The sequence below is a fragment of the Dermacentor silvarum genome, chromosome 1 (assembly GCF_013339745.2).
Source record: "Dermacentor silvarum isolate Dsil-2018 chromosome 1, BIME_Dsil_1.4, whole genome shotgun sequence".
In the NCBI taxonomy this organism is placed as follows: Eukaryota; Metazoa; Arthropoda; class Arachnida; order Ixodida; family Ixodidae; genus Dermacentor; species Dermacentor silvarum.
This window is the reverse complement of record NC_051154.1, coordinates 403,371,509-403,399,378: the sequence shown is the minus strand read 5'-3', so window position 1 is coordinate 403,399,378 and position 27,870 is coordinate 403,371,509. Positions and strand designations below refer to the sequence as shown.

The window sequence follows — 27,870 nt, the reverse complement described above, 5'->3', positions numbered from 1 at the left end:
TGCCACTGAATGGGGTGGTCGCCTTGGCTGCCACACAAGAAGACATGTCTCTCGGGAATCATGCCGAGGTGGCCGAACGCATCACTGACAATTCAGCAAGAGGTGCTGCAGCAACAACGACCGTTCCGCTGTAGCACCTCGAAGATCGTCAGTCTCGCCTTGAGTAAAAGACCTGAGAACCGTTCGGACCGATGGCAGAAGCAGAAGAAGCTCTCTTGTTCTTCTTTTTTTTAACCTTGCAGCACGAGACACGCGCCGGAGTTCGCTGTATACAGACTCGACAGGGGAACAGCGCGAAAAGACTAAGTACAAGAAGGGGAACACACATCATCTCTGGTGTGTGTTCCTAGTAGCAAGTAGTAGCAAGTTCCAAGTAGCACGTATTGAGCAACAGAAAACTGTATCGGGAGGTTTTCATGTTGCTCTAGAATTTTCTCATTGACACTTATCTAAATATAATAATCGAGAAGTTGAAAAATTAATGAAGACTAATTATCTAATTAGGCGGAATTCAAAAAATTATCTGAGTATCTCCAAGCGGCGACAAACATTGCCTTGGTTCTGTCCAGCTACGTGGTATTTGCGTATTTCAAGTTTGGGTCAAGGTACGTGAAACACCCTGTATAAAAAGCGTCTGAGGAAGATGACGATGGCTGCTAGAAGGCGAACTGGTAAAGCGTTTGCTCAGGGTTACTTGTGCAAAGGCTTCTTGTCATTCAGAGCGTTTTTTTTTACTTTAGGAAACAGGAGATGTGTGTAAAATGTAACATGGCAGTGTACAAACGTATTCACTGGTTTGAAGATGATTCATTGCGACCTTATGCTTGTTTTTTTTCCATAGTGGTACCTATGTGCCTCTTGTACAATGCTTTACATATAAACCAAGAATTACTTCCTTGGTTACTTGAATGAAGCTTTCAGTGCAATAGTTTTAATTTCCAGGTTTCTATAAGTTTGTAATATAAGGCTTATACATCCATGTCTCGTGTACTAGAATGCTAAGATTATTTTATTTATGTAGCATCACTCAGTCTCAACGTACACTGCAACTGAGTATTCTATGCTATTTTTATTTGATTGTTGCTTTTTGGTTTTATGGTTCTTTTAATTTACACCATTACATTATTTGACGTATCCCAAAGGCAGTATTGTTTACTTTAACATGTTCCCAGTGTTTGTTTTTGATACTATGTGGCATTATTCATTTTTGTGTTCTTTTCAAGCTTCGAGATTATTGGTAACAAATCCTTGGTAGCAAAGCCTTGTAGGCAGCTACCATGCGATTAAATCTCACATTTCTCAGTCTCCTTCTTGCAGTTGCTGTGATATCAACCTCTACATAACTCTAGTCATTTCATCTGACTGCATGAGCTGTTTACTTTGCTAAATAAGAAACATTACGAATTGTGTTTGTATATTATAGTCATTGTTTATCAGTTTCTAGTTCATTAAGGATTGTATCTGCGAACTTTAGTCATTGTTGGGGTACTTTTAATCCAATTTACTTTGTATTTCTTATACATTATGCTGAAATCTTGCATTTTTCCAATAAACCTTTGCTTCGTCGTACTGTCCTCATACCATCCGCACTTGGCGCGAAATCCCTGGCCTGGACCCTCGTCCAGATGCGCCCATTTTTTCTTAGCGGGATTTCATTCTCATTTTTGTTGTAAACATTGTTGCTGCATACCAAAGACAGTATTATAGATTCATTTTGGTGGACATGTTCATTTTCATGAGACTTGGTAGAGGATGCGTCGGCGTCGATAGGCAACAGTGCTCGGCACTGCACCAGGAACTCTTTAGCACTCGACATCGACGCTTCGACTCATCTGGAACCCCCGAAAATTAGCTTCAGATCATCGTAAACCTTGGAAGACCATTTCTAGACCAGCTTTTTGATAACGCCTTAAAATATTTTAGAAATTGGATATGAATAGCTTTCGCAAAGGGCTTATTTGTTTCTTTCCGAATCCTATTTCTAGACGAGCTTTTCGAATACGTCTTTATGACATGTTATAGGTCGTCTCAGAAAAGTAATTAAGCCGGACATTAGCCGATATGTACGACGTTTTACCGACGAAGTTGTCTCACTGATGTCTTCTTTGAACCGTTTTTATCGTCTTGGATAAACGCTACGAAAACGTTATGTATCTCTTTTGTGCTACCTGGGTAGCTGCTGCCGATAAGTGACAGTATCTTTTTGGGCGAATAGTGAGTGAGAATGCTGCTGTCGAATGAACCGTCAAAAAATATTCTAGCAGGACCGCGGCGTCTCAGACGACAGGGATAGGCAATAGATAACGGAAGCACAGGAAAAAAATAAAAGCAAAGGGGAGAAGAAATGCTGCCATAATGAAACACAGCGCTACGGGGATACAATAATGACGAGTTACTCCGGGGTATGCAGAAAGCTGTAATGTTATTTGGAAACGCGGTTGTTAGCTTGAAGTCAAAGGTTTAATCAGGACTCGAGTGCAACCAAAGGTCAGTGGAGCGCCTCTTATAAGATTTCACGGGAAGACCACAAATGAAGCTGTACACGGTGATATTGGCTGGAAAAGTGTTGAAGTAAGGGAAGCTCAGAGCTTTGTACCGAAAAAAAAAACGTTGACTCACAGTGGAGGAAAAGAACCAGGAAGCTTACCAGCAAGAATGCGACCGGTATGGTCGACAAGGTGGCAAACAATAACGTCAAACGCAAAATCAGAGCGGCTGAGATAATCTCATGGGTGGCGGCAATGGAAAACAAACCTGGTATGAGTAACTACCTAAGAGGAAAAAAACAAAATCAGGAAATAAAATATCAACGATAGCTAAAAGAGAAGCTCCTTACTTTTCGAAGCTAGATCAGGATGTCCTAGAGCTGGTAGTTAAAAAGCGAGGTGCACCAAAGACGTTGAAGCATGTGGTTGCTGCGGCAAAGCTATGGAAACGATGGACCATGCTTTACTAGAATGTGAAGATATCTGCCCAGTGGTCGATTAAGTCTCCTCTGGCCTCCTTGAAGCCCTTGCGTTCAGTGATAGCAGGTGGAAAGTAACATGTCCGCAATAGAGATTAGTAATAGGCGATGGTGGCAGAAAAGTAGGCAGACCAAGAACAACGGAGGCGTACAAAAGCAACGTTTCCAGTAGTGGTTCAGAAAGTTTGATGCTGGAATTATTTGTGCGTTTCTTTTTCTTCTTCAAAAAGATACGTAGTACATTAGGGAAAATAAGAACAAGAGCTTGGTTGCGCAGTCTACCACCCCGTTTCAAAGGGAATGGTCATAGCATCCATCTAGGAACTTTTCTACGCGTCGCGGTAAAGCGGTTATCGGGCGTTGCTGTTTTGCCAGTAATAAAAGTTACATTCACGACGTGCAACACACGAAACTTCTTTTGGTGCACCTTCGTGCGTGCAGTGAAGTAAATTACTATTGTTGTGGGGTTTGGCGATGTTTTCTACCGGAGGCACGGATGAACGAGCCTTGCTACTAACGCTGTTCTGTTAAAGGCTTGATACGACCGCTGCAGTCACTGTTGCAAAGGTTACTCAAGTGTTTTCTCCTGCTGGTCGGCAAAATGTTCTGTGTGTTTTCGCCACTGTAGCGGTCATAAAGGCCGCGCTTCCACGAGCTCCACCGCGTCGAATTTAAACAACACTTAGTCATATTTCCGCAGCTAATGTCTACAGTGCGCAAGTGTCCTCTAGTAAAGCAAACCTCTTCACCTTGCCCCATCTATGCACGAAATTTAATATTCAAGCATCACTACTTCACGAGCTAACCTGGTTAGCTGGATGTGCATTACGGCGTTCCTAACGTTAACATGTCATGGCATGGAAAGGAAGGAAATGCCAGGTACATTTATGCAATAACAATGTTATTTTATAATGAAAACATGTCGCAGTTTCGCCCGGAAGGCGAAGCATCAATTTCGATAGCAAATTAGTAGAGAGCTATTCAGAGTAGGGATAGTAGTTTTATCGGCTGCATAAACTCGGACACATTTGGACTAACTGAATTACGAAGCGTGGTGTCAGCGCGCACAAGCAAACAAGAATAGATCACACCGAATGACAGCAGACAACGACTGTCAAAACGCTGGCAGCAAGTGCAGCCGCCGCAGCGGGCGAATTGTTCGAGCGGTCAATCGTTTCAACGGAAACTGAGCGGCGAATTCACAGCGCATACGAAGGTCAGAGCCGTGGGGACATAAAAGACGGTGCGGGAGACCGCCAGCGCCGGGCAAAGTGCAGAGGGGTTGTGCAGAGGAGAAGTTGTTGCCAGAGGAGAAGCTGCCCCCCCCCCCCCCTTCCTCCCGCGCTGCCTCCCCGCTTTCTTGCTTTCGCGTGGGAGATTGAGTGGCCAGTTCCCCTTGCGCCCGGTTGCAAGATAAGCTTTTGGTGAAGTAGCACAGCGGTGAAGCCGCCTCCCTCCCTCCCATACCCCCACGGCCTTTCGCGCGACGGTTGCGTTTGCTTTCCGCCGTGCGTTCGTCTCCGTGACAGCGCGCGTCCCCCGCGCACTTTCACTCGCGCATACGGCGCGCGGCGACAGTTTTATCGCCCTTGGAATCTATACAGAACCTCACGGCGACGACAACGGCGACGACGACGGCAGAAATCTGGTTGAAGTGTCCATATAATTGCTACCGCAATAATAAAGAATGCGCGCACCAAGAAACGTAGGTTTCCAAGGCTGCATGTTCACAATCTGTTATGAAAAAGCACCTCTTCTCGCGAACTCCTGGCGCTCTTTCGGTGCATCAATCTCTTTTCTTGTGTTTTTCACAATTGATATCATTTGTAAAGAAATGCAACCGTGTTGTAATATAAAAGCTGATCACATTCTGAGTGAACTCAGCTGCATATTCGCTGCAACCAATTTTGCGCGTTCATTTTGTCTTCACGAGGCTCAGCACATCCAATATACCATTGGCATGCAGTTGCATCTTCCTGAAACATTCTGTGAACATGTCTTACAGCATGTTGACGAAGAAAAAATTTATGCTACGTGGCTAGAGAAACCTGCCTCTGCCCTTGTACAGTGAGAGTGCAGCAAGCCTAGGAGTCTCACCTCCAGATGACTTGGTCAGACCATCCATGCAAGCCTGGCAGTTTGCGTTCATTACGCACCTTCGTGCAACATATCTTGACACATTGTAAGTTACGCGAGAGTCACTTCTCTCTATGTGTCGGTCATGATCCGCTCTAGACAACGCCACTTCGGCGCCAGGTATGTTTCCCGAAGCAATGAGTATCCACTTGATCCCACAAGTTGCTGCTGGGAAGGCAGCTGGTGCTGTTCACTTTGGTATCCAGCAAGTCGCTTACTGCACATAGACTCTTAGTCCCGTATCTTACGGTTGTCACTAAACTGTAAAAGGGCATGCAGTTCATTGTAATGCGATATTGAGTGGGTGTCGGGTGGTCGTTGCAACCTGACGATTCCGAACAAATTCTCAGTAGGGTCCTGACTAAGCCGAGATGTCGTAAGGTACCTATACCCTAAATTTGCGAGGTACAAAAGAAGCTGTAGAGCACTTCAGGTGGTGACACGCAGACCATTGCCTGTTAATTTGCTCAAGATTCCTGCAGCTCCACCTGAATGACTCCCCGAAGACTCCAGGTACTTCAAAAAAAGCTGGGAGAGCTTCGGTTGAGCAAGAGTTGGGTCTCAGGGCTTCTCCCGGAAACGAACATGTCATAATACAGATGAGGCGGTCAATCCTCCTGTCATAAAAGCATGTGACTCATTATGAGTTTAAGCTACTCCAAACACACGTGCTATAATTTATATTATTACGTTAGCATGTAAGGGTCCGTTCCAATGCTCTAAACGCATAGCTAAAGCATGAAATCAGGCCGCAGCTCCGTTGTGGCTCGGTGGGGCAACACAGAATGGAGCAGAGCGTAGAAACGCTGAACTAAAACACTATTATGAAACTTCGTCAATAAATAAACACAGTAACAGTAGGAAGAAACTCACTGATTCAAATGGCCTTCTATGATTGATGTCAGGTATTGGCCAAGAGCACCGGCGTATGGTAATCAGCTATAAGACGAAATATTGCAGCCCGAAAATAGTGAGGAGAATGCTTCGGTTACAAAGAGTGTATGAGAAAAAGGTGATTCGCGCTCCGATTACGAGATTAACTTGCCGCGCAGGACTGCAAAATTTGGCTGAGATGTTGGCAGCAGCACATGCTATCCGCGGGATTTCACGAACTCCGAGGGGTGGTTCAGGACCCTTCTAAAGGTATCGCGCTTTTCCAGTGTGGCTCTCGCTGCAAGGCTGCAGAGTCGATCGAGAGAAACCAATGAGAAAACGGTGAGCTCTGTTTGGAATAAAAATCATCTGCTATTTAAATATTAGGATGTACTTTATAACACTAATGTGAAAAATCATATTTACAGGTTTATGAGGCACTACAAAACGTTCTATATGTACTACGTGGTTAGGTTGGGCGATGTTGACAACTTGATATTCTCTCACGTGCCCTTTGCAGCGGCCGTGACTGGATTTCTGCCCGTTCTATACCTTCCAAATGGAGTGACGGGCTGTTTGGGTGGCTTACTGCCGGCAAAAAGATCTCCACCGTATCATGTGCGTCTGGTAAAGACACTTGCATAGCCTCAGGGTGCTCGGTGAGGGTGCCAACTTCATGGAAAAAGGCCAGCCCTAAAGCACCGTCACTGATACGTGTTTCGTCTGCGCTGCAAGGCCCAGTAGGGACCTGAGAAGGGAAGAGCAAAGTGAACATCTACCGACTTTTTCTATAAGGTCCCAGTGATGAAAACAGATTCTGCCTGAGTGCCAACAGATATCGTGAGCGGTAAATGGCATCTTTGCATCACCTGAGAGAAATTACCTTGCTGGGAAATCTCTGCTTGCTTCCTTGTGACTAACGTCTTCTTTGGTTTTTATTGCGTTCACTTCGTTTTTCTTTTTCCACACTGGACATGATCTAGAGTGGTGGCCACTCTAGATTGGCGCATTTGGCGCCAATCTAGTTGGCGCCATTTGGCGCCAATCAACTTCACAGTTGGCGCATTTGAGCTCATTTCTTCACTCGTGTTATTCGGCATCATAGGCTGCACTCGACGCAAGTTGGCTTCCTCCCGCAGGCTTGCGAGTTGTGCCTATACTTCCGACATTTGAAGCAGCAACGAGGATTTGGTATATAAGGTCTAAATCCCAATTAGAGATGAGCAACTTTAATGGTAGTAGGGGTTGTTTGGTTGGCAAACGTGAATATTACAAGTTTTGTTCCGATTTGTTGTGTCGTCCTTTATGATCACAGTCATTCGAACCGTCTGCACACTTTGGATACTTAAGGTTTCTTCAGTGTCAATGGTCTTGAGCAACTTATTGGCGACTACTACTCCCTAGTTTAGCATGAGATTTGAGGTTACATAGATTTGACGTGCACACTTTTTTAGCTTTTTCTTCAGTATTGCGCTCTATTGCGCTATTTCCACTTAGCCGAGCAGATTTCCCGTGTGCATTTTTTGCCTTGCATACTTTTTTTCTAAGTGCACTCATTCACAGTTTTGGCAAGCAAATGGGCACATGTCTTGTATTGCCGTTTCGCTTTCTGATTCGATGACCAGAAACTTTTTAAATTCACTCAGTTTTGAGAATAATTATTGTGGGTCCGCCTCGGTTACGCTGGCCACCTACAATGGGCTCTATAATGGAGCGCGCGATATATACGGCAGTAGCCATACCTAACCAGTATAACCTAACTTCCATAATCAAGAAAGAACAGTCCCGCAGGGTTAACCCTCTCTGCCAGAAATCTTGAGAAAAATAGAAGTTAAAAGAAGTCAGAACAGTTGTAAGAAAGGAGATACGAAAACAAGACATCTCATATGGGGACAGGGAAAGGTGACTCCAAATTTCTCGTAGATAGGTGAGTCCGTCTACGTGAAGTCTATGCCAAAGAGGTACATTGCCTATATATACCGCGCGAGGCCTCACACATCCTGGCATTCTAGGTCGGCTGTACCCCAAATATCCCCTCATTTTCTCCGGACATGGCTAAGCCACGCAATCTAAGCGCGGGAAGGTCCTACGCCATGTGCTCGGGTCCGTGGTGTTACACCGCACCAAACACCTGCTTACGCAGACGCCTCTGCGGGGAGAAGGCGAATTACAAGATTACTTAACACATCATTTTAAAGCGAAGCTTTGGTTGCGAACCTTCGAAGACCTTCCTGACTGTGGCTGCGGGGTGTGGCTGCTATCTTCCCGAATAGCTCACACTTAAAAAGAAATTAAATAGTGTGCCATTTAGTACGATCGAACCTCGGTCACGCAGCACCGCAAACCGTTGCTTTGACTATTGCGTCCCGATCGCACGTATGCTTCTATCGTGCCCATTCCAACTAGATCTGCACGTGTGTGACCGTGTGCAACATGGGTGCGCGAGAGCACATGGGCGTACGCCAGTTTTTTTTACAACGACACAGCACTGAAGTGGGCAAAACTATAGCATTTGACAAGCCACTTCATGAAAGCTTTGCTCAACACAGATTCCATCATGCGCTTTGGATGTGCATACTTTTTGTGTTGTTTTGACCGATGATGATGATATATGTTGTTTTGTGGCGCAAGGGCCAGCTATGGCCAAAGAGCGCCAAGACGTGGTGTACTGAGTGAGCAATGGTATGATCAGTGACAGTGGATAGGTGTAGGGTGGCTGTAAAGGGGCCTAAAATCCTGCGCACTAAAGGTGCGTAAAAGACAAAATACTAAGATCATGACAATGACGTGATAGAGGCGCAATGAATATAATATAGTATAAAAAAGTTGCAAGGGATACAAGGCACTACTGCCTCACAGGGACCCTTAGAAGCAAGGGCCTGGAGGAGAGTGCATTTCAAATATGCTGTCGCAGCGGCGTCCTCTGAAAGAGGATGCCACTACGAATCTCTCGGGCGAAAAACTTGCAAAATGTCGAGGTCGTTTAAAAAGGCTAAAACTGAATCGTGCGGAAATATCGGGTCATTATGTAAAAACATAGCTGGGTGAAGGGGTATATTCTCTTTATAGGCTTGAACAAAGTGCTTTTTTCTTTCAGGTTCTATTAATGGACACTGTACTAGGATGTGAAGTACAGTAAGTGCTTCCCCGCATCTAGTACAGGTTGGTGGTTCGCCTCCAGACAGCAGGTAATTATGCGTGCTGTAAGTGTGTCCTATTCTGAGCCTACAGAATAGGACATCATTTCTTCTAGATTTCGTGGTTGATGGCCAGTTTCCTAAATGGGGCTTAATTAAATGGAGCTTGTTATGAGTCTGGCCGTCCCACAAACTCTGCCAATGGACCCGAAGTCTCTTGCTTAGATATGGCTTCATATCATGAACAGTGACGGGCATAGATGTGTTGCCAGCTTTTGCCTCGATGGATGTGGCAAGCTGGTCTGCCAGTACATTTCCCTCGATGTCTCGGTGTCCTGGCACCCAGCACACCACAACATGCTGCCCAGACGCATAAATACTACATATGAATGAATAAAGCGATACTATTACGGGATTTTTGTGCCTTTTAAGAGATTTTAAAGCTTTTACTACGCTCAGCGAGTCTGTGTAAATGATTGCTTTGGGTATTTTAGAGTCCTTGATATGTTTAAGAGCCGACAGTATTGCATAAGCCTCTGCTGTAAAAATGCTCGTTTGTGGGTGCAGGGCGTCGGCATCTGAAAATGATGGGCCAACCGCTGCATAAGAGACGCCAGCATGAGACTTTGATGCATCGGTGTAAAATTCCGGACAGGAGTATTTATGCTGCAGTTCGAGGAAATGCATTCGAATGTGTGCAACCGGGGCGTGCTTCGTAACATGTAAAAATGACAAATCACAGTCGACAATCTGCCACTGCCACGGTGAGACCTGTATAGTGGGTGTCATTAGACGATGTTCAAAGAGTGGGACATCCATTTCCTCAGCCAGACTTCTCACACGCAACGAGAAGGGCTTTCTTACTGCAGGTCGGTTATGAAAGAGGTGGGAGCTGGACAAATCATTTACGGTGGAATATGAGGGATGTTCACTGTTTGCATTCACTCTAAGAAAATACATGAAAGCTGTGTAGGTCCTCTGCAAGTGGAGGGACCACTCATTGGATTCCACGTAAAGGCTTTCCACAGGGCTTGTCCTAAAGGCACCTGTAGACAATCGAATACCTAGATGGTGGATGGGGTCCAGCATCTTCAACGCGGTTGGGGTGGCTGACTGATAAATTATGGCCCCGTAGTCTAGGCGTGTTCGTATGAGGCTTTTATACAAATTTAACAGACACTTTCTGTCACTACCCCATGTAGTGCGTGACAACACTTTTAAAATATTCATTGTTTTCATGCATTTGTTTTTTAGATGTTTTAGGTGTGGTATGAATGTTAGCTTTGTGTCAAGAATTATGCCTAAGAATTTGTGTTCCGTTTTTACAGGTAGACTCTGTCCTTGCAGGTCAATGTCGGGGTCAGGGTACAGTCCTCTCTTTCGAGAAAAAAGGACGCAGGTGCTCTTTTGTGGATTTAGGCAGAACCCATTCTCGTCTGCCCATTTAGCCACCCTGTTGAGACCAAGCTGAACCTGCCGCTCACAGATTGCAAGGTTGCATGATTTAAATCCAATCTGTACATCATCGACGTACGTTGAATAAAACATGTTGCGTGGGATGTATAGGCGCAAGGAATTCATTTTTATAATGAAGAGAGTGCAACTGAGCACCCCACCCTGTGGGACTCCAGTTTCCTGCACAAAAGGTCGTGATAAAGCGCTGCCAACCCGAACACGGAATGTGCGATTCAGCAGGTAACTTTCAATGACATTTAACATATTACCACGTATACCAAAGTGGGAAAGGTCTCTCAATATACCAAACCGCCATGTGGTGTCGTAGGCCTTTTCCATGTCTAGGAACACAGATAAAAAGAATTGTTTGTGAACAAAAGCTTCACGTATCTGTGCCTCAATACGTATCAGATGGTCAGTGGTGGATCGACCTTCGCGAAAACCGCACTGGTATGGGTCAAGGAGCTTGTTTGATTCTAGGAAATGTATCAGACGGCGGTTTATCATCTTCTCGAAGACCTTGCAGAGGCAGCTTGTTAGAGCTATGGGCCTGTAACTCGATACGGACGATGGATCCTTGCCCTGCTTCAGGATGGGGATCACTATGGCCTCTTTCCAGGCAGAGGGGATCTCGCCGGAGGTCCATATAGAATTATAGAGACAGAGAAGGGTTTTCTTCGTTTCAGAGGGTAGGTTTTTCAACATGTCATATAGTATACGGTCAGGGCCTGGGGCAGATTGCTTGCAACAGGTGAGTGATGCATGCAGCTCTGCTAGGGAGAAAGGTAGGTTATATGGCTCGTTCCCAGTGCTCTTTCGGTCTATTTTTTGTTTTTCTATAGCTGTTTTATATCTTATAAATGCTGGTGAATAGTGTGAGGAACTGGACACATGTTGAAAATGTGCACCCAGATGGTTCGCTTGGTCCTCAAGGCTGTCTCCCTGCGTGTGTACCAGGGGAGGTGGATGTGTTTGTCGTCCTCTTACTCTATTGACCCTGCTCCAAACCTTGGCCTCATCCGTGTACGAGTTGATACTTGATAAAAATGTTTTCCAGCTGTCTCTCCTGGCTTGTCTGCGTGTTCTCCTACCTTGGGACTTGATTTTCTTGAAATTTACAAGGTTTTCAGCAGTAGGATAATCGCGAAGCTGCCTCCATGCTTTGTTCTGCTGCCTACGTGCATTCCGGCATTGTTCATTCCACCACGGAACACGACGTTTGCTAGAAAGTCCACTTGTTTGGGGAATACACTTAGAGGCTGCATCAATTATGAATTTAGTAAAATACTCGACGGCACCATCAATTCCGAGCGATGAAATGTCAGCCCACGAGAGTTTACTGGTAAGAGTTTGGAATTTATCCCAGACCGCTGCATCAACCTTCCACCGGGGGGCATGTGGTGGTGACTCATATTGTCTTGTTGCTCTCAGCAGTACTGGGAAATGGTCGCTCCCGTAAGGGTTTTTTATAACTTCCCATTCAAGTTCTGAAAATAGAGACGGGGAAGCTATGCTAAGATCAATAGAAGAAAAGGTTCTATTTGCGATACAGTAAAATGTAGGTTCCTTCTTATTCAGGAGACACGCACCAGAGGAAAAAAGAAATTGTTCAACAAGACGGCCTCGCGCATCGATACGAGAGTCGCCCCACAGACTGCTGTGTGCATTGAAATCGCCAAGAACAAGATAAGGTTCTGGCAATTCGTCTATAAAGGACTGAAATTCATGTTTGTGTAAGTGGTAATGTGGGGGTATGTAAAGCGAGCAAATGGTGATGAGTTTGTTCAGAAGGACAAGTCGAACTGCCACTGCTTCAAGGGGCGTTTGTAGCTGCAAACGTTGACATGCTATGCTTTTGTGAATTACAATGGCAACACCGCCTGATGATGCGAGAGCATCATCGCGATCTTTACGAAACGTAACATACTGTCGGAGAAAATTTGTATGTTTCGATTTTAAGTGCGTTTCCTGTACACACAGCACTTTTGGATTGTGTTGGTAAAGAAGTTCTTGGACATCGTCGAGGTTCCTAATAAGGCCTCTGACGTTCCATTGAATGATTTGTGTATCCATAATGAAAGTAAATTGGTGCTGTGTGGACAAAAAGGAAGTGTTGCCTTAGATTACAGAGCCGTTTGCGGCCCTGTAATTTTGGTTTTGTCTTTTCTAGAGCGGTCCAAAGAATTTGGCCGCTCTTTAGGTGCTGGTTGCACCACCTTGCTTGGGGTAGTGTCCATAGCCTCTTGTGAAGCGCTGGACACTCGCTCTAACGAGCGATGTGTACGTCGTGTAGCCTTCGCCTCGAGGGACGAAGGCTGTGGCCTCACCAGCCCGGAGGCCGATGGAACCTCCTTAGCCTCTGAGCTGCGATGGCTGCTGCCAGCGCTAGTAGAGGCCTCTGGTGTGGCCGATTTCGAGGGAGGCAGGGCAGCCTCAGCTGCTCCCACCATGGGGGCGGGTGGAAGTCGCCTCAATACGCTGCGCGTGCCTTGGGCGACCGCCGGGGTCCGTCGTGGTGCTGCCCCCTGTTGCACCACTTCGGCAAAAGAAGTTTTCATCGAAAATGCAGGTGAAAGACGCTGTCGTGCTTCCCGGAAACTGATATTTTCTTTGACTTTGATAGTAATGATCTCCTTTTCTTTCTTCCAGGCTACGCAAGATCTGGAATATGCAGGGTGGCTGCCATCGCAGTTCGCGCAATGGGCCTCAGCAGTACAGTCATCAGCAGAGTGATCTTTTGTAGCACATTTCGCACAAGTTAGTCGTCCTCGGCAGCTTTGAGAGGCATGACCAAACCTCTGACACTTGTAGCAGCGTCGTGGATTTGGGATGTAGGGTCTAACACGCAGTTTGAGGTAGCCTGTTTCGATTGCATCCGGGAGTGTGCTAGAGCCAAAAGTAAGTACTATGTGTTTGGTTGGTAGTTCTTTGTTATCGCGCCTGATTTTTATGCGTTGTACATTTATAACATTTTCTTCTTTCCATCCATTCAGGAGTTCTTCATCAGTCAAATCCATGAGGTCGTCGTCTGAAACCACACCCTTGACGGTGTTCATTGTTCGGTGTGGACTAACAGATATGGTTTTATCGCCAAATGCCACCAGGTTTGTTAGTTTCTCGCACTGCATCTTGTCTTTTACTTCAATGAGAAGGTCCCCAGTTGCCATCTTGGTGGCTTTGTAGCCACTTCCAATTACCTCCGTGAGACATTTTGACACCAAGAAGGGTGAAATGTTTGTTGCTTTTTTATCAGTGCTTTCACAGTGAATCACATGATACTTTGGGAATGTGTCTCGTTTCTTCAAAAAGAATTCAAAGGTTGCATCGGTGCGCCCCCTTTTTGGGGGACGATCAGGTGAGAAGGGTTTCGAGGGTCCCATGGAATGAGTTGTTTGTTCGGTATCAATGCCAGTCACCCACCACCGAGCCCAACGAGGGGACACGGCAGAGATTGTTATGAAGCAAGCACTGCCATGCCAACTGTACATTGTTACTATAACCGCATATGTTATAATCAAGGTAGATCATAACACACAAGGTTAACCCTTGCTGCCAGGAATGTTGGAAGTAAATGGAAGAGAGAAGACAGGAAAGATTGAAGGTGAGAGGGATAGGCGAAGATTGGAGAGAGAGAGACAGGAAAAGGCAACTACCGTTTTCCCCCGGGTGGGTCAGTCCGGGGGTGCCGTCTACGTGAAGCGGAGGCCAAAGAGGTGTGTTGCCTCCACCGAGGGGCCATAAAGGTCCAAGCACTCAGCATTGGCTCAACCCCCAGGATCCCCTTTTTCCCGGACACGGCTAAGCCACGCACGGTTAAGCGTGGGAGGGTCCGACCCCCATGTGCTCGGGTCCGTGGTGTCGCAACCCACCAAACGCCTGCTTACGCAGGCGCCCCTGCGGGAATTGTTTTGACCGCTGTGTTGTTATTAAACTAGACGTGCACTCCTTCTGGAAAAAGGTATGAAAGAACAAAGGTTAGATAAACAATACTAAACCAGCAACGTTTGCTTTACATCGCCCAAAATACAAGCTGCAGTGTCGTATGTGTTTCACTGTAAGGTTCAACCGAGACCTGCTGCTCACCAAGCCAAGACAGATGCAGCCAGCCTGAAAAGAGTCCGTGTGCGTAACCGAGTAGAGGCCGCCAAGAGCTGTATAGAAGAAAGTAACGGCCGCGGAAATGATGATGGCCATGCCCGCATCAAGTTGCACGATAACCTGCACGGTCGATCCTGGACGCCGAAAAGAATGCAACAAATTTTTCAGGTAAGCGGGAGTTTCCATCTATGCAAGCGCAACATAAAGTGGTTCACACAAACAGTTTAACGTGAATGACCACACGGAATAGCCGACCTGAAAAACAAGCTTGCTTACATTAGTTTCCAAGCGAATCTCAACAAGTGGGTTCTCGCGCGAACGCCAGTTCTGGCTAAAGAACACCAGACACATGTTATTTACGAGTTGACGATGGTACACGAATAGCGGTTGTAATATGGCTGCAAAGATATCTAAATAAGGGGCTGTATAGATGCATAAATATATATGTATTGAAAATATCACCACGACAAGTCGGGTCTGCTATGATCGAAAATAGATGTTGCGAAGCGGTCACGTGTTGAAATTGTTGCAGTAACAGCTTGCTAGTTACACTAATGTCTCATCCGGGCGCTTGAACGCATGAGGCCTGGAAGCACGTGCTATAGTTACTATTGTCGCCGAAGCAACCTCTCATGAGAAGCCGTGCTACGGATCGCTTGGATGTCGAACATACTCTACAAGAACGTCATTTAAAAAGCTGAAGTATTTGCTGTCAAAAAGCGGTGCATTGCCGAGGAATATTGCTGTATAGATTGGAATATGCTGTCGGCATCGTAAAGTGTTTTTGTTTCTTTCAGGTTTTAATTTATGACATCCCAGCAAGACGAGGGGGGCGGGCAGTGTCTCGTCCTATTTACTACAGATATGTTGTTCACCACCTGTCAACACTCAGTAGTATGTGCCATACGCGTGGCCTAATCTAAGTGCTATGGCCTATTCTATTCGGTAGCTTGATGCGGCGGTGTGTTCTCGCACTGGCAAGAGAGAAAGACGAGGAGAGTGCGCGCCGTCTTCTCACGTGCGCGGGTAGCTGTGCGTTCGCTAGTAGGGGGGAAGGGGGCAGGTTAGTGCGCAGCTCTACTCCAGCTGAGGCGTCTACCGTGGAGGCAACCTGCGCTGAGTTCGAAGGCTGCCGAAGCTCACGGCTTCGTGCGCGCTGTTCTCGCGCGCCTAGTTCGCGTTGAAGCGAGAGGCAGAACGAAGGGGAATTCGCTCGCCGCTTCGGCCGCTCTTAATCACGCCAGCATTTCGACAGCGAGTAACCGTGGTCATCGAGGAGAGGTATGCTCATGTTTGCCTGTGCGAGCGCGACAACGTGCTTGTTAATTCAGTTAGTGCGCGAATGTTTAAAGCAGTTTATGCAGCTTGTAAAACGGCTAACCTTACCTCGTATATCTGCCTAATAATTTGCTATCCCAATAAATGCTTCCCTTGTCGGGAGAAACTGCGACTTTTTATGTTTGGCCAATCCCCTAACTGTGGCCTAACGACGTGGAGCTTAATAAATGTTTCAGTGTCTCATAAGCTGTGACAGTAGCTTCTAAGCTCTTCCCGTAGATAGAACCTCAAGTCTATCGCAGGGAGAGCTGTAGAAATTTTGCTGGCTTATGTTTCGATTTATGTGGCGGTTTAGTCTGCTAGAGCATTCCCCTCGACACCTCAATGCCTGGGCACTCAGCGTATTGTGACATGCTCCTTAGGCATGCATGTATTACACAGGATTGAGTAGGGCAAATCTGTTCTAAGGAAGCCCACAAAGTGGAGGAATGTTCATGATGGGGAAAAATTGACATCCAGCAATGGCGAATATTTCTTCAGCTGCAAATCTTTCTTTCTGAGAAACCCGTACGCATTTCCTTTCTAGCTTCGTGATACGCGGTGGGTGGATAGCAAATTTTCCTTTTTGAGGAGTGAATATAGTTCATTTATTTACTTATTTAATTCATACTGTCAACTGAGGGTTCCTACAGGGAGGTTTTAAATACAGACAAACCATATATACAGGAATATCAAGCGGCAGCGAAATCGCAGAAATACGTGTTCAACAATTTTCAAATTCTCAAGCATCACCGACATTTGCCACAAAGCTTGATAACGCGTTCCAAACTTCAATCAAGGCAGGGAAAAAAGAATAGCGGAATACATCACTGTGAGCAAAGTGTGGTCGTAAAACCACACTTTGACACGACTGCTTCGCCACAGGATTTTTACTATTACACAGGAGTTTTACTTTTACGCACAAGAGTTTTATTTTTAGGGAGGGACGCTAAAGATGTTACCACATTTAAAGAGTCAATGAGTATAATTGCTTTTGGTATCTTCGTTTTCTAGATATGTTTCACAGCCGCCAAAACTGCAAAGTCCTTAGCCGTAAAGATGCTCGTTTACGGGCGCAGACCATCGTATTGCGAAAAGGATGGACCCAGTGCTGCATAGGACACGCCGGCATGTGACCTTGATGCGCAAGCGTATTACTGTGGGAACAAGTACTTGTTCAGGCCAAACTGTACTTGTTGCTCGCAGAGAGAAAGGTTAGATTATTTGAATCGAATCTGCACACCGTCTACTTACACAAAATAAGACATTGTGCGTGGCATGACACTATGCAAGGAGATTGTTTTTATAATGGAGAGAGCACAGGCTTTGCACACCACCTTCGGGTACTCCTGTCTCCTGCCTGAATGGTCGAGACAGAACATTACCAACTATTGCACGAAACGCTCTGTTGGGCTAATAACTCTCGATAACGCTCAGCAAGTCGCCTTGGATACCACTCCCGAGAGATCACAAAGTATTCCGAGGCGCGACATAGTATCGTATGCCTTCTCCCAATTTAAGAAATACTGATACAAAAAAAAAACGGTTTGTGTGTAAAAGCATTCCGGATGGTCGCCTGAATGCGAACAAGTACTCTGTTGTAGATCTACCTTCCCTGAAACCACACTGTAAGGGGTCTAGTATTTTGTTGCGTGTATTTTGTACAGTGTTTCGAATTTTGTTAGTATTTCCTAAGATAATAGAGCAGGCATTGATTTACCGTTTTGTGAAACAGTTTCCAGTGACAGCTCGTGAGTAATACAGGTCTCTAACTGCTGGATAAAGACGAGTCCTTGCCTCTATGAGAAGTGGAATTAAATTATTTGAAGGTCGACAGAATGTACCCAGCAGGCCATATAACGTTTAAAGGCGTCAGGAGTGTTTTGTGAGTTTCAAGGTTGAAGTGACTGATGATGTCGCAAACAATTCAATCGATTGTTGATGCTTACTTGCTACAACAGTTCAGAAAAAGCTGAAATTCAGCCATGTTGATTGGACGATTGCATCGTTCATTTCGTCTACTTTTTCAATATAGGGGTAGTCGCACTGCTTGTTGATACCGTAAGAATGTATGAGTGGTGACATGAACTGCAAATATGTTCGAAGCACACGCCGAGAAAATCACCTTGGCTTTCGAGGGTATCTGAGTATTTACTAAACATATATGATGATACTGCGGCCCTTTTAAATTTTCAACTCTGTTGCATAGTTTCCTGTTATGCGTGTAAGAACTGATGTGACAGATGTATTTTGCCAGGCACCCTATTCTGTAACGGTTCGCTTTAGAACTTGTTCACTCTCTGGTTGTTACGTCACTCGGAGAAAGAGTGGAACGTGCGCCGCGAGGGACACCAGTCAACCAGCGGCGTTCTGCCGGAAGGCGTAATACCCTTTGCGGCTCCAATGGGATTCCTTTTCGCTGGGCCTGAGTTTATTAGGGCGGACGATCTGAATAAGAGTTCCGTCCACACATGCCACAACTTAGGGAATCTTGCCACAGCCATGAAAGCCTTCCTTGACTGGGGCTATCTTTTGCGCGATGTAGGGCGCACGAGATACTTTACGTATACAACCGTAGTGGCCTTGGCGACGGCTGTAATCATGTGACTGTCTGACGGTTGCGACAGCCCAATCGCGTCTTCATTGCAGACGCCGTGCTAAAACTCCCAGTGGCAAAAATACGTAGCGCGCACAGCACTTTCGTCACAATCTCAAAGCCACCAAATTTTCATGGTCCGAGAGACTCCTCGCAAAGCCATCGCACTGTGTTTTTAGAGAGCCTAAAGTGCCCGCGAAACTCTTTCTCGCCCATGTCGAACGCGTCATGCTGACTCTAGCCGCACCGTTGCCGTTCTCTTTCGCCGGCGCTCGCCAGCAGCACGACCAAGAGAACCGCCATAGCCGTCTCTGTTTCGCCTGGTCGTCCCGTCGGCCAACGCGAGACTAGCTGGTGGCCACGGTTGCCTTAGCAACACTGGCAACCACGCACGCAACCCCCGAGCGAACCACTTCTCCGCGATTCAACTCGCTGCATACGACGAGCTCGCTTTGCATATGATTTACTACCTGCTGTGACAACAAACTTTGGGGTCACCCCCACCAGGAATGACAACAGCCAAGCGCCAGCCAATGACGTTCGCGCAAGCGAATAGGTTCCAAAGCGAACCGTCACAGAATACTGCCCCAGCTTTCCCTTTTAGCACGGCGGCGCGTAATTCTATCCTGTGACTTTATCTGCTTGAAAGTGATGATTTTCTGTGCGGTTAGAAAGTCAAACAGCGCTCTAAGCCTTGTTTTGCTTTTGGCGTTTCTTACACTCGTCATTCTATTATGAAATCTGTCGTCCTGCAGGCAATCGACTTGTCTTTGAGATACATATTTAAGCTGGATAAATACAAACGCTGTTAAACATCCTAAAGCGTCATCATTATGAGTTGTGTAGAAGTCATTCCAGGTCAAAACCGTGAGCTTTCAGTTGGCTGCGCCGAATTTCCATCGGGCTACCTGTGGAGAGCATTCATCCAATTTTGTTAGGTTTAAAAGCACTTTCGTAAGGGTTTTTAATAACTTTCCACTCCACGTCTATAAAGGAGTATATTTAATGTGTATGTTTGTAGAAAGTTGGCTCTTTCTAATTTAACAAGCATGATCTTGATTAAACGAGGAAGCTTTCGATTTTTTAAGAGGCCTCTCGCGTCACAAGCCTCCCCACATGGTGTTGTGTGCATTTGCATTTCTAATGACCATATAAGATTGAGGAAGATAATGAATAAAACGCTGCAGTTCGGTTCTCCAAAGCTGAGAGGGATATACGAGTAGATACAAATAGTTGTGACTAGCTTATCCAGCAGCACTGCTTGGGCAGCAAATGCGTCAAGCAGGGGCGTAGCCAGAAATTTTTTTCGGGGGGGGTTCATCGGCCCGACCGGGGGGGGGGGGGGGCAAGCGTCCGCTTTCCTCTACGTGACGTGATCGATAATAAATATCGGTCGTTTAAGCACCCTCTATGTATGTATATCAAAGACATGGGACCCCCCCTCCCCCCTCGCGTGTTTGTGTGCTAGAGCACTGCACGGGCTCGGGCTTACCCGAAAGCCCGGGCCCGTGGGCCGGGCCGGGCCAGGAAGAACTGTTTTTTCACGGGCTCGGGCTGGGCTCGGACACGGCGTGTGCTTTTTGACCCGGGCCCGGGCCGGGCTCAGGCTTTCTGGTGGTGTGCATGTAACGTGCAGTGAGTTATTCTCGGGCGACTCAACTCTGAAAAACATTATTTTTCGGTCTCGGGCCGGGTTCGGGCCAGTTTAGAGTCGGGCTCGGGCCGGGCTCGGGCCTAAGGTAAAGGGGTGGCCGGCCGGGCCGGGCGGGTAACGCAGATTATTTCCGGGCCCGGGCCGGGCCCGGGTCTCGCCACAAAAGTTTTGATCGGGCTCGGGCGGGCCACCCAACGTAATAACGGGCCCGGGCCGGGCCCGGGCTGAAAAAATCGGCCCGTGCAGTGCTCTAGTGAGTGCTTGTGAAGAAATTAAATAAAAATTAATGTAAGCTCAGTAAAATACAGTAAGTACGACAGGTACAGTGGGCGTTTGGAGCAACCGTCTCTCATCGCGCCACTGAATGGACCAGTCTTCGAAAACGCATCATTGAGACGACCCGCCCGATCGGAGAAGACATCATTAATTGTTAATCTCCGTTAAGCGTGGATGGCGTCGTCCTCGTCGGGGCGAAGTGCGTTTCACAGGTCAAGGACGGCTATACATGTGAAAATGCACGTGTTACCAGGCTATACCTACTCCCATAGCAATAGCTTGTTCGCTGCGTCTTTGCGCTAGAAAACTTAAATACGCGCAAAAACGAGTAATGCTTTTTTTTTACGAAGCTTTCGTCGCCTTGCATTTCCTGTGGCAAGTGCATGGGCTGCTGCGTCTTCCGCTGTGTGCGAGCGTGCAGCCGTCATTTGCCTTTACGTCATGGCATGTGTACGCATTTTAAGTAGTGCGTGCGAGTCATTTCTGCTTCACTTAGGCCGGTGCAAACAGGAAGCGGCCTTGTGCCTCACAGAATCTCGACTGATTGGTGTACTAGTGATGCAGGAACGAACTCCGGTCTTGTTCAGTGCATAGTGCAGATAATCAATTTCTCAGGACGCGTGAACTCCGACGAGAACTGTCAGCGCCTGCAACAAGAGTTTACTTACGCTTTACTGCGCACATGTAATCCATGCTTGTCGGCTGTCTGTTTCGTGCATTCTGTTGCGAGTCGGTGGAATTTCACTGCTGGCATCAACCCTTTGGTGGGCACATTGCTGGTTTGGGATTCCACAACACAACAGCAACTACCAGCCTTTCGCAATTGCTGGTTGGGGATTCAGCAACACAACAGTAACTACCAGCCTTCCGTAGGGGCGCAATCGCAAACGAGAGACGTTCTGCGCTGCAGACTATGGCTACGTTCACAGTTGGGAAGCGGCAAGCGGGTGGAGAGGCCAAAGCGGCCGGAAAGGCCAAAGCGGCCGCAAAATCTTTTCCGCGCATGTCCAAGTTCACATTTGTTTTGCTACCACCGCGGCCGCCGCTGCCGCTTTCGTCCACATCCATCTAGTCTGCGTACGTTTGTCGGCGTGGTGGCGCTCATTATCGCATTATTTCGAGCGGTATGTTCATTCTTTGACCCACGTACACCGTCATCAAAAGTGATCATTTTACGCAAATTCGCGTGTCATCTGCGACCTTCGGCAAATTCCTCGTTGGCGTTCCGTAATTCTCCGCACACCGGCGCGGTAGCGCTGACGCTGAGTCACAGGTTTGGTGCCTAGGCGTGATAATATTTCTTTAATAGCTTTCATTTACAAGTTGTAATAACATTTCATCATTTCGTATTGTCGGCGCCTGCAGGACACCAAAGGGGCAACGGGAACACCACAGCTAAAACCCGGGCTGGCCCTTTTGTTGGGGCTCGCCAAAGCCTGCGCGTCCTACGTGAGACCTAAACTCCCATGCAATCTATCGTCGCGACGAGAAAGGCACCCCGCGACTTCTGCAACATACCGTATACACGTGCGAGGAGAATTATAGAGCGCCAACGAGGAGTCTGCCATGGAAGTGGAAGAAGAAATGGCTTTTATACTTCTACCTACTTGTTTTCTAGAAATGGACAATGAATAAACGGAAGACAAGAAAACCTCGGAAACGGCGGTGGTGGGTTCGCCTGGCTTTGCAAAAGCGCGAGAAGTTGGGTCACGCGACTCCGTTGGCTTCGTTGCCGCGCCTCCGGTCGCGCGACGTTGAATACTATCGCGAGTATTGCTGACAGTACGTTTTAGTACTTCTCTTGTCGTAGAGCAAGGGGTGGTTCTTGATCGCGTCGATCAGCATTGCAGCCTACACTTTTGGTGCCATGTTCAATGTTACGACCTGAAGTTTACATGCTAGTGTAGCTTCCGGTCGAGCAGAACGACTTTCCGCCACGTTTCCGCTTCGCCATGGCGAAAAAATCGGTCCGAGACCAATTTGGCTCGCCGCCTGTTTTTCTGCCTGTTTTGCCTAGGCGGGCGGATTTTTGCAAGATTTTGCCGCTTCCGCCAGCTTCGAGACCAAGTTCCTATACGCGAACGCGGCCTAACCGGCACCTGAAGGGAAGCGGTGGAAATGTATACCGGAAATTTCGACCACCTGGAGACTTTAACGTGCACCTAAATCTAAGTAAACGGGCCTCGAGCATTTTCGCCTTCATCTAAAATGCGGCTGCCGCATTTGTTTTGTTGCTTCATTTGTTGCGCATTTGTTGTTTCAGAATGCGGCCGCCACATTCGCGCCCAAAACCTCACAGAGTGTCAAGGCCTTGACAAACACCGTGACAGTTTTTTTCCATATGCAGACATGATTGGCTGTAAATTACCAACCCAAACGGAAGCGCCCAGGAACGAAAGTGTGAAAGTAGCACCGGTTTCTTGAAATATGTCAGCGCGAAGCGACGAGAGCAAAGGGTGGGTTAGTGGGGGGGGGGGGTGCAAAAAATTTCGGGGGGGGTTTGAACCCCCCCAACCCCCCCCTTGGCTACGCCACTGGCGTCAAGAGATCTTCGGAGTTGTAATAGCTGGCAAGGGGCGCCTTTATCGACTATCATAGCCACACCGCCCAACGAAGTGACAGCTTCGTCGTGGTCTTTGTGAAAAATGGCATATAAGCTGGAATCATTGTGGAGATTTCGGCTGTGTGTCTTCAACACAGAGCACCTTAGGATTAAGCCTACAAAGGATTTATTCACATAATCAAGATAGTGGAGAAGTCACCTGACGTTCCATTCTAATACTTCTGTGTCTCTATTGTTACGTGTAGCTGATGTACAAGCCTATTCACCGCACTTACACGTAGGGTAACGGTGGCCAAATGGTGACCCTATACCAATCGGTAACACGTCATCTTCCTCCTCTTCAGTGCAGCCACACTGTGGCGGCTGTTCCGTATCATCACCTCCGGCGGTAGAAGCACCGTCCCGGGGCTTAAGCTACTCATCGACGGTGAAAGATGTGTGGTACTCGCCGTGTTTGCTCAGTTGCTATGGTGTTGGGCTCCTGAGCACGAGGTCGCGGGAACGAATCCCGGCCACGGCGGCCGCATTTCGATGGGGGCGAAATGCGAAAACACCCGTGTACTTAGATGTAGGTGCACGTTAAAGAACCCTTATCGGGAGGGCTTTGGTGATGGCGTACCGCGTAGCGTAATCCGTAGCGACGGTCTAGACCAACGCGGAAAAAAGGGTTCTGGCGGGACATCGTTTGGCTGGAGACATCGAGCTGGAAGCGCGGAGGGCTTCTTCAGGCGCTGACACGGTTCACAAGCGCCAATGTAACACCGCACGCATCGGGCGAGACCCGGGCAAAAGAAGCGACGGCGCACACGGGGCCCCGTCGCTGTATCAAGGAGGTCGTATGTGAGCGAGACGCCCAACTACCCAGCCAAGGGAGTGTCGTGAACATGGCGGAGGACAGTCGAACTCAGATGTGATGGCATGACGAGCAGAAGGTCAGGGCCGTCGGGATCAAAATTACGGCGGTATAATATCCCCTCCTTGAGGAGAAACATCCGAATAGAGGCGTCACCAGGCGTTGACGCAAGCTGGTCGATGAGGGCTCGTAACGAAGGATCACGGCGTTGCTCGTTACAGGCCTTCCACAGGTTAGCGCGACAATGTGAATCCTGGTGCAAGCGTCCCGTCTTATATACGACGGCGAAGGTATGTTCTTGCAGGCGCAAAGCCCAGCGAGCGAGTCATCCGGTGGGGTCCTTGAAAGAGGATAGCCAGCAGAGAGCGTGGTGATCAGTGATGACATGGAATGGGCGTCCGTACAAGTATGGACGAAACTTCGCCACAGCCCACACAAGAACGAGGCATTAGCGCTCTGTAATTGAATAATTGCGTTCGGTGGGTGATTCAAGTCGGCTGACATAGGTTATAACGCGATCATGTTCGCGCTGGCGTTGTGCTAACACTGCTCCTATGCCGTGACCACTGGCATCACTTCGAACTTCCGTTGATGCAGACGGGTCAAAGTGGGCCAGGATTGGAGGCGAGGTAAGGAGAGAAGTGAGATGAGAAAAAGATGCGATATGGTCAGGACCCCCAGAAAACGGGACGGCATTCTTCAAGAGGTTGGTAAGGGGACGTGCAATGGTCGCAAAATCCCTTACAAACTGTCGGAAATAGGAGCACAGCCCTAAGAAATTACGAACATCCTTTGTAAACTTCGGGAAAGGCAAGCTCGTAACGGCGCGAATTTTGTCCGGATCAAGTCGCACGCCTCTGGCATCCACGAGGTATTCAAGGATGGTGATTAGTCAAGGAGCACAGAGTTCAACTGGAGACCGGCCCGATGGAACACGTCAAGAATCGCTGAAAGACGACCGAGATGCGCGTCGAATGTGGGCGAGAGAACGATGACGTCTTCCAAATAGCACAAACAGGTGGAGCACTTGAACTCCTGAAGCTGAGTCCATCATTCGTTCGAAGGGGGACGGCGTGTTACAGAGACCGAAAGGCATCACCTTGAACTGATAAAGGCCGTCAGGGGTAACAAATGCAGTCTTCTCTCGGTTCATGTCGTCGACGGTAATCTGCCAATAGCCTGGCCAGAGGTCGATAAATGAAAAATAGATGGCACCATACAGGCACTCTAGAGCGTCATCAATACGTGGTAAAGGGTAAACGTCCTTTTCTGTGATTTTGTTGAGGTAGGGATAATCTACACGAAAGCGCCATGTTCCATTATTCTGTTTGACAAGGATGACGGGAGAAGCGCAGGGACTACAGGTAGGCTCGATAATGTCATTTCAAGCATCTCTTGTACTTCATGTTGGATAACTGCTCCCTCCGACGCAGTAACACGATATGGACGTCGGTGAATAGGTTTCGCATCGCGAGTATTTATACGATGGGTCACGACGGACGTTGGACCTAAGGGTGGATTGTCAAAGTCATAAATGTCGCTATAGCCTTCAAGAACGCGGAAGAGGGCCTCAGCTTGAGCAGGTATAAGTTCAGAGGAAACCATCTTCTCAATGTCGGCGCCACTGCCGTGGAATGACGTCACGGTATGGGCTGAGCTGCAACAATCTTCGACTGTGAAGGGCTCGACCTGACCATCCTGTAGAGCGGTAATTACAGCCAATGAGATCCCTTGTGGCAGGACTTGCACGGTTAGCGCGGAATTGACAAGGAGAAGGTAGGTGCAGTTGCCAGTAATTGTCGGCATAGTGTGCGGAACGGTACACCATGAGTAAGCATACCAGCCGGAATTGGCACGACCATGTAATTGTCGTCAGGTATAGCTGGTGTGTAAAGCAAGTCGACGAGTGTCACAGATTTAGGTGGTAGGCGAATAAAATCCGTGCAGCTTAAACGGCTGTGAGGCGGGTACACAGGGTCGGCAAGAAGAGGCAAGTCAAGGCGAAGTGAGCCGGCCGAACAGTCAATAAGGGCAGAATGAGTGGCGAGAAAATCTAGACCGAGAATGAGGTCGTGAGGGCAATGCTCAATGACGGTGAAGAGAGCGACGGTGTGTCTCTGAGCAATGGTGAGTCGTGCAGAGCAGATGCCAACGATAGCGACAGTCCCTCTGTCGGCGACTCGTACAGCTCGGTTTAGGGCAGACGTCAGAGCATTCTTGAGCCGACGGCGAATAGCAGCACTCATAATAGACACATGCGCCCCAGTTTCAATCAACGCGCACACAGGAATATTGTCAACAAGCACGTCCGAAAATTCTGCTTCGCGGGTAAGGTCAAGCAAGGATTTCGTGCCAATGTCCTCAATGCAGATCCACCTCCAAAAGCTGCACTGTCTAGTTTTCCCGTCGGCGGTGCTGCGAACAGATCGGAGAAGGAGCACGGTGTGACGGGGGCGAACGAGATTGGCGGCGGGAGGGAGAAGGTGAGCGGGAGTAGCGGGGTCGTGGCAGAGGTGTCGCAGGGTCAGATGATGGGTCCGGCATTAGAAGGAGCGAGTAGAAAAGACGAACTCGAGGGCCGAGCGTGTCGGAGAAGGCCAGCGGCTGCGGCCGAAATGCCTGATGCGTCAGCAGTGAAAACAGATCGGCTTGTCGTCCACGGTGAGCTATTCGGACGGGTTGCGCTGTTTATAACAGTAGTAAGAGGAGCAAGGTTGGAACGGGCGAGGATAAAGAGGTTTCGAGCGTACGGGACGAACGGGGTGCAGGCCGACGTTTGACAACTCCTGACGGGCGACGGCCTGTATCAAGGAGGTCGTCGCCGGAGAAGGATCAGATGACGGGAATGAAAGGGCCACCGGTTGTGGTGCTTCGACCTCACGAAGAATGATGCGTGTTAAGATGTCACATCGGCAGGGCTGTTGAAGAGGTCGTCACAATATGACGCAGCAGCTGTGTTGGGAAGGCGTGTGATGTGCTGGGATACCCGGCGGGCTTTTAACATGCTCGAGACGGCGACACTCCGTGAGGATCGTATCGATGCTGGTGACGTTGGTAAACCCCAGCAACTTGAAGGTGTCGTCAGCAATGCCTTTGAGGACGTGATTAACCTTATCGTCCTCCGACATGTTCGGGTCGGCCGTGCTACACAGGGCCAAGATGTCGAGAATGTGCATATAGGACTAGTTCGACGACTGTACGCGTCTGGCAAGGGCCTTCTTTGCAATGAGTTGGCGACCGAACGGATTGCCAAAAAGGTCGCGGAGCTTCTTTTTGAAGCGATCCCAGCTCGTGAACTCCTCTTCTTGAGTCTGGAACCATGCCCATGGAGTGCCGTCGAGGTAGAAAAGGAAGTTGGCAAGCATAATAGTCGGACCCCACCTGTGACTGGTGCTGACATGTTCGTACAGGCGGAGCCGGTCATCAACATCAGGACTGCCGACTCCGGTGAAAACGCCAGGATCCCGAGGGAATGGTGACGTAGGTCGTGGCTGCAGGCGTAGAGGGCGGCGTAGACGAAGTGCTGCCAGCAGGGGCCGAAGTTGGATTGTCGGCGTTGGTACCGCTGCGAAAGTCCATGGCAGGTGGGGGGAACGTCCACCTCCACCAAATAATGTTACGTGTAGGTGATGTACAAGCCTATTTACACGTAGGCTAACGGTGGTTAGCCTACGTGTAAATCGGGAATACGTCATCCTCCTACGCTTCAGTGCAGGCACACTGTGGCGGCTGTTCCGTATCAATATTAAAAAAAGTGTTTGTAAGAGAGATAAGGTAGCTTACAGAGCCCTTTCCGGTACCCCGTAATGCGGCATTTATCTTTTTGCGAAGTACAGTTGATCGCGCCGTTTCACCGGCGATACCTGCGCCATCTGGCTAAGAGTTGAGTACATCGCCTCAATTCCGGGCCGCTGAACACCTAACACCTCTTTTATGAGCAATGTATT

General features: G+C 48.0%; 1 protein-coding gene across 1 annotated transcript in view; it reads right to left on the bottom strand.

Moving 5' to 3' along the window:
• The window catches only part of LOC125943953 (high-affinity choline transporter 1-like), a 60,391-nt gene extending 33,292 nt beyond the window's left edge, over positions 1 to 27,099 (bottom strand). The window contains exons 1-2 of the mRNA XM_049663559.1: positions 26,910 to 27,099; positions 14,650 to 14,798 (exon numbers count right to left, since the gene is read on the bottom strand). Coding sequence (XP_049519516.1) covers positions 14,650 to 14,798; positions 26,910 to 27,099 — 339 coding nt within the window. The remainder of the gene's footprint in view (positions 1 to 14,649; positions 14,799 to 26,909) is intronic.
• Between the last annotated feature and the right edge of the window lie 771 nt (positions 27,100 to 27,870).